The sequence below is a fragment of the Sinocyclocheilus grahami genome, unplaced genomic scaffold, assembly GCF_001515645.1.
Source record: "Sinocyclocheilus grahami isolate Dianchi unplaced genomic scaffold, SAMN03320097.WGS_v1.1 scaffold606.1, whole genome shotgun sequence".
In the NCBI taxonomy this organism is placed as follows: Eukaryota; Metazoa; Chordata; class Actinopteri; order Cypriniformes; family Cyprinidae; genus Sinocyclocheilus; species Sinocyclocheilus grahami.
The window spans coordinates 70,225-84,382 of record NW_015505785.1 but is presented as its reverse complement, the minus strand read 5'-3'; the positions used below and the strand labels follow the sequence as shown (position 1 = coordinate 84,382).

The 14,158-nt window shown below is 36.5% G+C and overlaps 1 protein-coding gene across 2 annotated transcripts in view; it reads right to left on the bottom strand.

Annotated features, from left to right (window-relative positions):
* LOC107557540 (retinoic acid receptor gamma-A-like) overlaps window positions 1–14,158 on the bottom strand; it is a 34,669-nt gene that overhangs the window by 18,047 nt on the left and 2,464 nt on the right. The window contains exon 1 of one of the 2 annotated variants that reach the window (XM_016240980.1): window positions 251–395. The exons of the other annotated variant lie outside the window; for it this stretch is intronic. Coding sequence (XP_016096466.1) covers window positions 251–395 — 145 coding nt within the window. Of the gene's footprint in view, window positions 1–250; window positions 396–14,158 lie in introns of those variants that run through there. 2 annotated transcript variants of the gene reach the window in all.

Sequence of the window (14,158 nt, the reverse complement as noted above, 5' to 3'; positions counted from 1 at the left end):
ATATATATATATATATAAGTTGTCAGAAGTTTTACAACATATTTACAACATATGCACAGCTGCAAACGTGTAAAAGTACCAATTAAGTCAGTAAGCACATGACATGATGCTGAGCACATACTACAGTCACTTAGATTCCTTGAATACTTTAATAAATGCTAAGAGTTAAAATGAGATGTAGTATGAATGTGGCTGATAGGAACACAGTTGGAGTAAGTATAGTGTAGGTACAAAGACACATCACACTTACACTGCAGTCTAGCGTTGTTGCTCCATGAGAACGGTTCTAGCCCAGGGAAGAAGGAGCTTGCTTTCCTGAGCATGCATGAACTCTGAGCGGATACGTCAAAGAGGGGTCTTGCCCCTACCCTGAGAGCCTCCACACAATCAAACATGATGTCCAGCCTTCGCCAAGAACTCAAACTCTGTTCCAGATGTTCTGTACTGTGTCTCAAGCTGTCTGTCAACTGCTGATACAGTTAAGCAGCACTGTAGACGATGACCAACAACAACAGTGTAGAGTCTGGAGTTTTCCAGTCAATCTGGCACTCCTGCCAAAGCAATCAATCGCAACAGAAAGTCTCAAGAACTCGAGATTTCTGTTTCAGGTGTAGCTGTTGCTGTAGCCAACTGCTTCTCTCTTAGTATCTCAAACTTTTCTGTAGCAGTTCGTAATTGAGTCTAACCGCTCCTGTGCAGGTCTATGCTGACCATCACCCTATGCCTCTTTTTCTCCGGTATCTGCTGAGTTGTCAAGCTTTGTCAACATCAGCCTGACTGTCAAGACTCTTAAATGTCAGCTAACATACTGTGACTCGACAACATGCACTGTTTCACTCGCCACAGCTAGCTCAGCCCACAACAGAACGAGAGAGGGAAAGGATTGCAAAGTGAGGGAGGGGGAAGAGAGAGAGAGGGAGTGAGGCAGGTGCTTTTGTGGTTGGCTGAAAGACGAAAACTTTCCCTTCCATTTTCTACAAACCTGTCAGCCTGCATCATATTTTATACCTTTGCAAATGAAAACAAACAACATGACCTCCTCTCACTCCCTCTATCTATCAGTCTTCTTCTGCTCTTCCTATGAAATATATCGCCTTCCTTTTCTCTAGAGGCATCATGTAGTAACCCTCTTTCATAATAAAGTGTTGATATTCACAGAGAGGTCAAAGCTGGGCTGTGCAACCATCAGAATTGAATAATGACTTTTAAATTCCAATTCTATTCCTGAATTATAGCTGGATTATATGATATAATAAATATAATTGAATATGTTTATTATTATTATTATATGTTGAACGTTGACAAAGCTTGAAAGTTTTTTTGGGAAAAAAAAAGGTTTTAAATGTTCTATGGGTTTTAGACCTTAAGTGAATTAATGAATTTTACCCAAACCTTTTTTTTTTTTTTATAAAAATTTAAATTGAAAATAAAAGACACTTGTGATGTCTAGATTTGATAAAGATTAAAGACCCATATCTTTAATCGGACATACACATATCACACTATCACATTTCTATAATTAAAATCTGTTAAAGGATTGTTAGGCTGCATTAATTAGGTCAACCGGAACCGTGAACACTTCCCATAACACCCAATGTACTCGCTACATCGTAAAAAGAATGGCATCTACGCTAATATTAGTCTGCTTTATTCTTATTCCGAGGTCACCATAGCCACCAGATCCAGTCTGTATCCCAGACCAGATGGTGGATCAGCACCTAGAGACGACCTCTACATCCCTGAATGTCAGCGGTGAGCATGTCAACTGGACGGCCATCGGGACAAGACCACAGGAACCAGAAGAGTCCTCTGCACAATCTGACCTGTGCTGCAGCCTAGAATTGAACTGCTGGTTTTGTCTGGCTAGAGGAGAACTGCCCCCTGACAGAGCCTGGTTTCTCCCAAGGTTTTTTTTCCATTTCTGTCACAGATGGAGTTTTGGTTCCTTGCCACTGTCGCCTTTGGCTTGCTTAGTTGGAGACGCTTAATTTCTGGCAATATTGTTGACTTGACTACACAGACATTATTGGAAGAGAGCTGAAATGAATGATGACATCACTGAATCATCAATGAACTGATTTTAACTGAAAAATTTACTGTTTTGTTATTGTCCTCTTGCATTCTTGACAAACTATTTTATTGTTTAACACTGTAAAGCTGTGTTGGCACAATCTGTACTGAATAAAGCACTATGTAAATAAAGGAGACTTGATGCAAAATGGAGAAGAAATATGTGGAATGTAAGTATATTTGTGACATCAAATAATTCTAAAATTCATGTTAAATCTTCAGTTCAAATTTTCAACAAAAAAAACGAAAAAAAAACATTTTGTACTCAAAGTATTTTTCTGTTCAATAAAAAAAAAAAAAAAGGAAATTACCGCACCAAATTATGTTCATATGCTGGAGTAACACATAATAACATCACATAACATGTTATAACATAATCTGTGGTAACTCTTCCAAACAGTTGCTACTGAAATATGCCTAAAATCTACGTCAACAGGGAGACCCTGCCTGTTGACTCTGTATTGCATTTTTTTTTTTGCAATGTCTTCCAAACATGTCTTTACCCAGCAAAATCTGCATCTAATCTTCTTATTTTGACATGTTTTTTCATGGTTGTGTGCATTATTTAGAATACGGTGCTGAAGACATATTTGTCTCCGCATAATTACAGAGACTGCTTTAAAACTGCATCAGTGAGGAAACTTTGATTAAATGATGACAGACATGTTTTATGTTTTTGCTCCAGACAGCACAACATCACGTAATATGTTTATATTATAACATGAACAGAAACTGCTCTTTGTTAATAATTGGAATCTTTTCTGGGAGCGTCCTAGGCTTTTTCACGCTGATGGCCTGCACCCCAGCAGAGTCGGAGCGAAACTCCTTTCGGACAACATCTCCAGGACGCTACGCACCATATGACTAGTAAGTCAAATCTCAAATAACTGCCCTGATGATTTTTGTTCTACCCGCGTAAATGATAGAAATACTTGCGCTATACAATCTATAAAGACTGTGTCTGTTCCCCCGAATAGTAAGGTCAAAATATAAATTTAATGCAGGATCTAGAAAAAATCAGATCACTCGCACCCAAAGCAGCTATTGTAAATGAAATTATCACAGATAATAGCTTTGATGTACTCTGCTTTACTGAAACCTGGCTACAACCAAATGATTATATTGGTCTAAATGAGTCTACTCCACCAAGCTACTGTTATAAGCATGAGCCCCGTCAGACTGGTCGTGGCGGCGGTGTTGCAACAATATATAGTGATATTCTCAATGTTACTCAGAAGACAGGATACAGGTTTAACTAATTCGAAATACTTCTGCTTAATGTTACACTGTCAGATATGCAAAAGAGATCTATCGTATCTCTTGCTCTGGCTACTGTGTATAGACCACCAGGGCCATATACAGATTTCCTAAAAGAATTTGCAGATTTTCTCTCAGACCTATTGGTTACTGTTGATAAAGCGCTAATTGTCGGAGATTTTAGCATTACAATACAATACAAATGATAGCATTACATAATACAAATGATGCATTAGGACTTGCGTTTTCTGACCTAATAAATCCCTGAGGTCGCAAAACTCTGGACTTTTGGTAGTTCCTAGGATAGCAAAGTCCACTAAAGGAGGTTGAGCTTTTTTGCATTTGGCTCCCAAACTCTGGAATAGACTTCCTGATAACATTTGGGGTTCAGAAATACTCTCTCTGTTTAAATCTGTATTAAAGACACATCTCTTTGGCCAAGCATTCAAATAATGCATATCATAATCTTGTACTACAGTTATTTCTGATCAAATGCACATTATTATTCTGTAGTTTGGGTTAAACAAATAAATTTTGCTTGGTTGGAACAGCAGCTATGCTAATTATGTCTCTATTTGTTTCTCTGTTTTTGCCGATAACTAGGATTTACACAAGCTTCAGTCTGGATCCAGAACACCTGAGAAGAGATGATGCCAACCCCTCATAGGACCTCAGATGATGCCAACCCTGAAACAACATACAGAACTACCACATTTTGCTATAAATTTGATTGCATCATATAATTATTGCTGTTAATAATGTTCATCGTCTGTTTGATTACATCTTTAATTGATTTTTCCGTACATTTCTGCCATATGTACATTGACTGACAGTCACCACTGATAAGCTACCACTAAATACTGTAGAAACTTAATTTGCTGTAAAGTTGCTTTGCAATGATTTGTATCGTCAAAAGCGCTGTTCAAATAAACTTGAATATTATGACTTTTAAATTAAGCAATTTTATGAAAAGCATTTATTATGCAACATGCATGTGTTTGACACTTTTCTTTATTTTTTTGCATTTCTGCAGCTTGTTCTTCAGCATAGCACTCAAATCACACGAGTGCATCTGCATGGCTGACTCATGAGTCTCATTATAAACACATATCCTCCAGAAGAGTGTGAGAGAAACAGTGTGGCATTAAATTTACACAAACCCACAGCCTATATGATCCACCTTGCTTCCCTCTTGCGCTGATTTTCCCTTTTCCTCCCCACATTTAAGAAGACTGAAGTCTGAAACCTAGCCCTAGTGGGGTGCTAACTTTCCCCCAATCTTCTGCCCACCCTCTCTCTCATTCACTCACTCTATCTGGCGCCTGATTCTCTATCCCTGCATCATTCTGCTCTCTGTCTGTTTTTTTATTGTGTTATATGTTTTCACCCCCAATTTTACTAATATTCTATGTATTTTATATTAGTTTTATTGTTTTATCCAGCACTTCTGCATGTAAGAAAATGTGTTTGTGTCCTGTTTTGCAGGGCTACTAATAAAAGTCATTCGAAATGCAGAAATAATACACTCCAATCTATGTAAGAAGAGGAATGAAATATTATACTGAAACTAGTAGTGAATGTAGTTTATGAAAAAAAATAGGACACTTTACAAATAATGTCCCATTTAACACATGTAGTTAAACACTTTAACCAACATTAACTAACAATGAGCAATACAATTGTTACAGTATTTAACCCTTTAAGCCCTGAGGGCATTTTTGCCTCATTGAAGTTGTTTTTTTTCTGAGTGACATACACAAAAATAATGACTCAAAACTCGAAGACTGTAGCAAGGAGAGTCAAAAGGTTGGTATCGTTTGATAGAAAACTTTCAGTTCTTTCAGTGGAAAAACTGATTTTTCCACTTGGACATTTTTTCATTTGGACATTTTCCTGCTGAGAAATAGTTGATAAAAATGTAAGAAAAATTTGAGTGCTCAAGATAAATTTTTCATATCTGTCTTATTTGACATTCAATATATCAGGACAGAAATGAGGTAGGAGGAACATTTTTGATGATGTTGCCCAGCATGTTAGCTGTATCAGTTTAACATTTTGTGGTGATAGCATAAAGTATCCAAAAGTTACAGTATTTTGTAACAAAACAGGCCTTTTCGTTTAGCTCTTCACTCCCTGAAGGAATTTTAAAAACTGTTGTTTTCTGAGTGCCATACATAAAAATAATGACTCATAATGACCAAGACCGTAGCAAGGAGAGTCAAAAGGTAGGTATTGTCTGATATAAATTTTTCTATATTTTTATGGGGAAAAAATCTTTTTGAATTTGAATATTCTCATGCTGAGAAATAGGTGATAAAACGTAAGAAAAATATCATTCTTATTTGACGTTCAATATGTCATGAAAGAATTAAGGTAGGAGAAAAGTTATTTTTACATGTTACAGCATTTGAAACCTAGGTAGCCCTTATCTTAACCCTTTACAATTTTGAAATTGTTGTTTTAGTAATGCCTCACACAAGTTTAGTCAAAGCCCCAAAAAATTATACTCGTTTTATTCTACTCGATGAGACCTTTCAAATGACATATGACACATGACTATCCGAGCTGTATGTTAGAGTACAACGCACAAAAAAAAAACACATTTTGTAAATTATTAATTTTTTTGTCATTTATCAGCAAATACGGCACTACTTTGGCGTTAATCAAAGTGGCTACATGCATTGTAAAGCTCAGACTCTGAGCTTTCAAATGATATGCATATTTTTTATATTTTTGTTGATCAAGGCAGTGGTTTGAAAACACTCCAGTTTAGAGGGACTGCTCAGTGGTCGTTAAGAGTTGATCGAAATTACATTAATTAAAAAGCTGAGCTTTAAAAAGCTTTAACATTATACCTATTTTGTGTTATTCCATTCAGGGGATGCTTAGTAATTTGCTTTTAAAAATTTTGTGCGGGTAAACCTCGGGTTTAAAGGGTTAATAATGTTTGTCATTGTTACAGTGTAATTACACATTTAAGTAATGAGCAATATTAATTAACAACATGTGATACTATAGGGTTATGGTTAGGATTAGGGTTTGGTTTAAGGCTAGTTACATGTAATTATGCATAATTTACTATCATTGCTTTACTGATGAAAATAGTTATATTTACTTACTAGTAAATAGTTATATTTACTTACTGTACTTAGTTATAGTAATTACATATAACTTGTAACAAGGACACTGTAAAATAAAGTGTACGTTTTCACGTTAGTTATTACAACTGTTAATTTTTAGTTCGTGTCAGCTCAGGTCCAATAAATAACAGATGCAACTTTTGATTGTAATAACATATTAGTAAATGTTGACATTAACAGTAACCAAGATTATTAATTGTTTTAGACATATCTTTCATTGTTAGTTCATGTAACTAATGTAGTTAACTAATGTTAACAAATGGAAATACCTTTGCTTTTTCTTCCAGCAGTTTTGAACAACTAGGTTTGAAGGTTACTAATCAATGTTGTTTTATGTTTGGGAAATGCAGCATAAATACACTACATTCTGACTAAGAGAAGTAAAATACATTTTTATCAATCTTTCACAAAATGCATTTTCACTAAAATGGAATCAAAATATTTGCAAACGCAATTTACAAAGTTGCTTTTCTTTTACCTGCCTTCCCAATTTGTAGACATCTGTTAATATGCACATACGTTACCCCCTATTTCACCCCATACCTTTGCTCTCTCTGCCTCAACATTTTCACCTGTCTTTCAACACATCCCCCTCCCTCTCTTACTTTTTCTCATTCTCTTGTTCTCCCTCTCACACACACACATGTATGACACACAGCAGGGAGCAGCACTGCACAATCTCAGACAGTTCTGTTCTCTCCACACCTTGAGGCAATTACACCCCCCTTCAAACACACACACACACACACACACACACACACAAGCCAAGGCCCGAGTACTGAAAAAAGGAAGGGAGAATGCAGACAGGAAAAGGCACCCCATTCTGTCTCTTTCTCTCTGTCTCTTTCTCAGACCCTCCTGCTTTTCATCTATCTGCCAATCATTCCTGTCCATCTGTGCCTCTGCTCCTTTTGTATCTTTTTTTTATATTGTCTCTGTCTTTCTCCATTGGTGTCGGTGGCTCATCTGCAGTCTTTTGAAAAAATCAAATGCAAGTTTTTTTTACTGCCGAGCACTGGCATCATAGGATGCCCAGACAAACTGATCAAAACCTACTCTGTTCACATGGCTCACTATTCTTCCAGCGAGGAACATAAACCTGGCCCTCATAGTTTGTGGTTGGAGCTACACAGCATTTGGGATTGGATTTCTGACTGCATGTGTGCTGATTTTGCTTGCATTGGAATGTGTGGTTCCTTGGGGGTATGTAGTATGTGTGTGTGTGTGTGCATGTTTATGTGGTTTATGAGGACACAAATTTGTATAGTAACATGGGTATGACATAGGTATTACAACGAGAAGGTGATTTATGAGGACATTTTCATTTTCACTTATAAATAATTCAGAATGAGTTTTTTTGAAAATCTAAAAAGTTTCCTGTAAGGGATAGGTTTAGGGGTAGGGTTGGTGTAGGGCAATAGAAAATACGGTTTGTACAGTATACAAACCATTACGCCTATGGAGAGTCCCCATAAACCATAAAAACAAACCTGTCTGTGTGTGTGTGTGTGTGTGTGTGTGTTGTGTGCTGGTCATGAATTGTAATCTGACCCTCAATGAGGAAAGTTGTTCTTCATTACGGGGCACTTATGTACACACATATGCAAACAAACATTTGCAAATGTCCAATTAAATACATTTGCATTGGTAATAAATCTGCAAATGTTCATTTAAATAAATCCATCGAAGAGATGAAAATTCTTAAAGGTATCATATTATGTCACAAATCTTAGAATATAAAACACAAATTCTGGTCTAGGACTGCTAGATAATGGCAAAACTCGTAATCACAGTTATTTCGGTCAATACTTTAATCACAACAATTGAATATGATTAGGAGTCTTGTAGGATTTTTTTCTTTCTTTTTTACGATAGCAATAAATACAAGAATATATATTAAGCATATGTTGCTGGTTGCTCAAATAAGGTTGCCCTAAATTAAAAATGTTATATACCAGTGGCATTTCACAATTATCAACAGCAATTTTGATATCACAGCAGAATCTAACACTAGACTTACTAATGTAAAGTAAAATAGTCCTCAAACAATTATAGAAGTACACAGTCAGCAACAAAAAAAAAGGCAAATACTGAACAATGCTTTAAGTTTTCAGTCTATGTAAAAGAAAAGCAATGGAATGCAATTCAATATTTGTTTTCTCAAGTATCATGTTTTCATAATCATTGAAAGCCAAAATCCGATTACAGTAAATGCACAGCCCTATCCAGGTCATATTATTTCATATGATGAGGAAAAGAGCAGTGTGAAGATTCTGCTAAACATCTCCTTTTGTGTTCCACAGAAGAAAGTCAGTCTTAAAGATAGTCTAGAAATTATGTTCAGATTTTTTTAATTATGGTTAAAATTATTTTAAATGATGTTGGAAATTTCACTATTAATCTAACAAAACAAACAGAAAGAGTTAAGCACAGCTTGACAAATGCTACTGACATAAATGTGATCGACTCACTCCTGTTTTAATGTCAGTAAGTCATGCCAGCTAACTTGTGATGGGACAGTTTCCCTGCAGGATGTGCACAAGCCGCCTGATCTCTATCACCACCCACTCTTTCTGTCTCCCTTTCTTTCTTCCTTTCTTGCTTTACAGTTATAAAAAAGGTAAGCATAACTTTGCAATCTTTATTTTATTCAAATTAGCTTACTAGAATCCTCCATCATGCAAACACTCACTCTTTCTAATTTGTCTCTCTCTCTCTCACACAAACACACACCACTGGTGGTTTAAAGAATTAGGCCAAACCCCAGAAATTCCACTCCAATTCTATATAAATAAATAAAGAGGCACAATGTGGAGTCTGTGCTTTCACAGCCTCAGTCCTGCAGTAACCTCTTGCATTTGGCCATCCTCTGCCTCACTTTTAAAAGAAAAATGTGCCATTTGTTTCAAAATGCTACCTCTTTTTCCATAACACATTCAACATTTCTGAGACCAGAAGCTGCACTAGATTCCCAACCTCATCTGCAGATGTGTGTGTGTGTGTGTGTGTGTGTGCGATAAAGGACTGCTTTTTTTGTATGACAGATGCAATCCATTTTGTGCATGTTATGCACAAGCTACTGTTTGAGTGAGAATGTGAGACTTAAGTGTCATTGATAAGTATTCCATACTTCCCATTGTGTTCAATAATATCATTAAAGAGAGAGAAAAAACACTTTCCAATCACACTTAATGAACTAACGAAAACTAAAGTTAAACTAATATATCATATTTGTCTTTTGGGGACAGTAGAGCTACAGAGCAAGTGTCTTGTATTTTAAAGGAATAGTGACATTTTTGGGTGAACATTTGCTCACCCTCAGGCCACCTAAGATGTAAATGAGTTTGCTTTCTCATCGGGAGAGATTTGGAGAAATTCTGCATTTTATGCAGTGTATCAATGGATGTTCTGCAGTGAATGGGTGCTGTCAGAACGAGAGTCCAAACAGCTGATAAAAACATCACAATAATCCACAAGCAATCCACACCACTCCAGTCAATCAATTCAAAAGTGAAAAGCTTCATGCGTGTAAGAAACAAATCCATCACTAGGATGCTTTAACTTTAAACCATTGCTTCTGACCAAAATATATTTGTTTAGAATTGCTTTGGTTTGTTTTCACTTGTAAATGTTGCTTGATTTGTGCATATTTCTCTCCTGATTCAGATGAGATGACTTTTTTCACTGGAGAGCAGCAAGAGTTTAAAGTTTAAAAAGTCTCAATGATGCATTTGTTTCTTACAAACATGCTCTCATTCTGACAGCACCAATTCAGTGCAGATGACCCATAAGTGAGCAAGTGATGGAATGATACATTTCTCCAAATATGATGAAGAAACTACATATGAGATGGCCTTTAGTAAACTAAAGCAAATGGTGTCATGTCTGTTTGATTATAATGTTTTGTCTTTTATATCTCGGATGTCTTCAAGGTACAATGTCTTATTTGAATAAATTGGGCATTCGAAATGATGAGGTTATCGAGCTAAAAAACATTTACTAAACTAAAAAGTTTAGTAAATGTTCATTTTTGGGTAAACTGTTCTCTCTCTCTATATATACAGTATATATATATACAGTGGGGAAAAAAAGTATTTAGTCAGCCACCAATTGTGCAAGTTCTCCCACTTAAAAAGATGAGAGAGGCCTGTAATTTTCATCATAGGTATACCTCAACTATGAGAGACAAAATGAGAAAAAAAAAATCCAGAAAATCACATTGTAGGATTTTTAAAGAATTTATTTGCAAATTATGGTGGAAAATAAGTATTTGGTCAATAACAAAATTTCATCTCAATACTTTGTTATATACCCTTTGTTGGCAATGACAGAGGTCAAACGTTTTCTGTAAGTCTTCACAAGGTTTTCACACACGGTTGCTGGTATTTTGGCCCATTCCTCCATGCAGATCTCCTCTAGAGCAGTAATGTTTTGGGGCTGTCGCTGGGCCACACGGATTTTCAACTCCCTCCAAAGATTTTCTATGGGGTTGAGATCTGGAGACTGGCTAGGCCACTCCAGGACCATGAAATGCTTCTTACGAAACCACTCCTTCGTTGCCCGGGCGGTGTGTTTGGGATCATTGTCATACTGATTGACAGTGGTTTTCACTCAAAATCTCACGATACATGGCCCCATTCATTCTTTCGTTTACACGGATCAGTCGTCCTGGTCCCTTTGCAGAAAAACAGCCCCAAAGCATGATGTTTCCACCCCCATGCTTCACAGTAGGTATGGTGTTCTTAGAATGCTGAGTTGCATCCATTCTCCTCCAAACACGACAAGTTGAGTTTTTACCAAAAAGTTATATTTTGGTTTCATCTGACCATATGACATTCACCCAATCCTCTTCTGGATCATCCAAATGCTCTCTAGCAAACTTCAGACGGGCCTGGACATGTACTGGCTTAAGCAGGGGGACACGTCTGGCACTGCAGGAGGAGTCCCTGGCGGCGCAGTGCGTTACTGATGGTAGCCTTTGTGACTTTGGTCCCAGCTCTCTGCAGGTCATTCACTAGGTCCCCCCGTGTGGTTCTGGGATTTTTGCTCACAGTTCTTGTGATCATTTTGACCCCACGGGGTGAGATCTTGCGTGGAGCCCCAGATCGAGGGAGATTATCAGTGGTCTTGTATGTCTTCCATTTTCTAATAATTGCTCCCACAGTTGATTTCTTCACACCAAGCTGCTTACCTATTGCAGATTCAGTCTTCCCAGCCTGGTGCAGGTCTACAATTTTGTTTCTGGTGTCCTTTGACAGCTCTTTGGTCTTGGCCATGGTGGAGTTTGGAGTGTGACTGTTTGAGGTTGTGGACATGTGTCTTTTATACTGATAACGAGTTCAAACAGATGCCATTAATACAGGTAACCAGTGGAGGACAGAGGAGCCTCTTAAAGAAGAAGTTACAGGTCTGTGAGAGCCCGAAATCTTGCTTGTTTGTTATTGACCAAATACTTATTTTCCACCATAATTTGCAAATAAATTCTTTAAAAATCCTACAATGTGATTTTCTGGATTTTTTTTTCTCATTTTGTCTCTCATAGTTGAGGTATACCTATGATGAAAATTACAGGCCTCTCTCATCTTTTTAAGTGGGAGAACTTGCACAATTGGTGGCTGACTAAATACTTTTTTGCCCCACTGTATATATATATATTAATTTTTTCTCAATATTCTTCTAACATTTCAGGACGTTAAATCTGAAGCTAATAAAAAAGTAAAGTGGTCTTTTATGTACAGTTAATAGAGTTGCTGTCAGTACTGAGGCTGAATAATATTTCAGCACTGATTTCATGAGCTGGCAGACGTATAGTTGAGTATTTAAGGTGTCCTTAAGCAAAAACACTTCACTTAAGCAGCTTCTATGCCAACACCACTGAAAGAACAGCAAATATTTAACATAAAAATGAAGCATTCTCAACCACTGACCTTAACACTTCAAAGAATCCACCATAAGCTGCTTGCATATGCAAGATAAAGCTGCACTTACTGCATACTAATCACATTTACAAAGCTATTTAGTTCAAATGTTTATTTTAACATATTACTCCTAATATTTCTGCAGTATACAGTATGTATATCATTCACACTGTCAATTATTTTTGTACTTACTACATATGCTATGTGTATTATACTATGAGGGTACACTGTGTTTCCCACAGTGCACTCCATTTTCAAAGTCATGAATGCATCAGAAGTTGATATGAACTATAATTCTGAACTCTTTCTTGACATTTTTACAGAACATTGGATTTAAACTACAAAATGACATTTATTGAAAAAACAAATCTGCATCTGAAATGTAAGGAGGTGAAACTGCAGCATACCACTCTTGGAAACATTTACATTATGACATACTGCATACTGTTTCACATACTATTCCTAAAGTATAAAGTAAGCAGTAACCTACTATTCCATTCTGGCGTAGCTCTTTATAAACCACTTATTTAGTGGTGCTTTAAAGATCCCAGAAACCAATACACTCATCTGAAGATCCTATAATGAAACATCAAGAATTTTTTGAATCTCCAAATAACCAAATATTTAAACTCCAGAACCCCACACATTATCTAGTACGGTTATATTATGGGTGTGGTGTGTATAAAAGTTCTTAATAAGAAAATTGCTGAACTGCTTTGCTGAATCTAAGATGCAGCAAAGACCTGCTGAACAACCTTTAGCCCAAAACGTTTTTACCTGCGCAACCTGGATTTTGTGCATTGTTGCATTATGTGTCACATGCATTATGTCACATGAGGCACAGTAGAATGCATTAACATAAACTGTCTACTTCTATGGTTAGCTTTGTCTTTTATTTCAGTTCTTGTAACCTGTAACATGTAATTCTGTAATTGTTTTTTTAAAACTAAAATTAAAAACTTTAAATTAAAAAAATTAAAACCATAAAATTAGTTTTGTTTGTATACATTTACATATTTAGATTGATTCAGTGATTTAACCCATTTTTTATGTATAAAACCAGTTAATTTAGAAGCTACTGTTTTAAGATGACCATTTTTTAGTATACTAGGGTTTCTTATCCATTTTAAGTACATCGGAACTGTATGCTTGCAAAGAGTTTGATCATTATTCGTGTCTGCATTGCATACTTTCATAGGTTTCTTGGTCTTATTTCAAGAGTGAGGACAGGTGAAGGCTTTAAAATACCCTTTTGTGTACGATTGACTGATCAGCTGTTTAAAGAAACAGACCGTCCACCTGTCTAGCCCATCAGTCTCTCTTTCTGTATGTTCCCACTCATAGAAGAAAGGATAGACTGAGGGATGGGTAGATGTTATATCTTATTAAATGGAGCTAATGGGGCGTCTGTGTATGAAGGCACCACATAATGAGATAATCACACAGGGTAGTTTCAGCTCTGTTGACACAACTATTTTACTTTCGCTACTTTTTATCACTCAGGAAAACAAAATATGAAGTAGTCTCAAGGTATCATACATCAAACATCCTGTGACCGCTATGTGACTTCCTGTGTGTTTGTATTGTGTATTCTTTTTTCATTGAATGTAAGCATTGTTCAGTTTGCTCAGAGTTCAGAGTTGTATCCTCATCTTTCACTCTTTTCTGGCTGGACATTTGTGTTTTATATGGATTCTTCAGAGTGCAAAGAATTTGAATTTGCATTTCTTTGTTTGTCTGTGTGTGTGTGTGTGTGTGTGTGTGTGTGTGTGT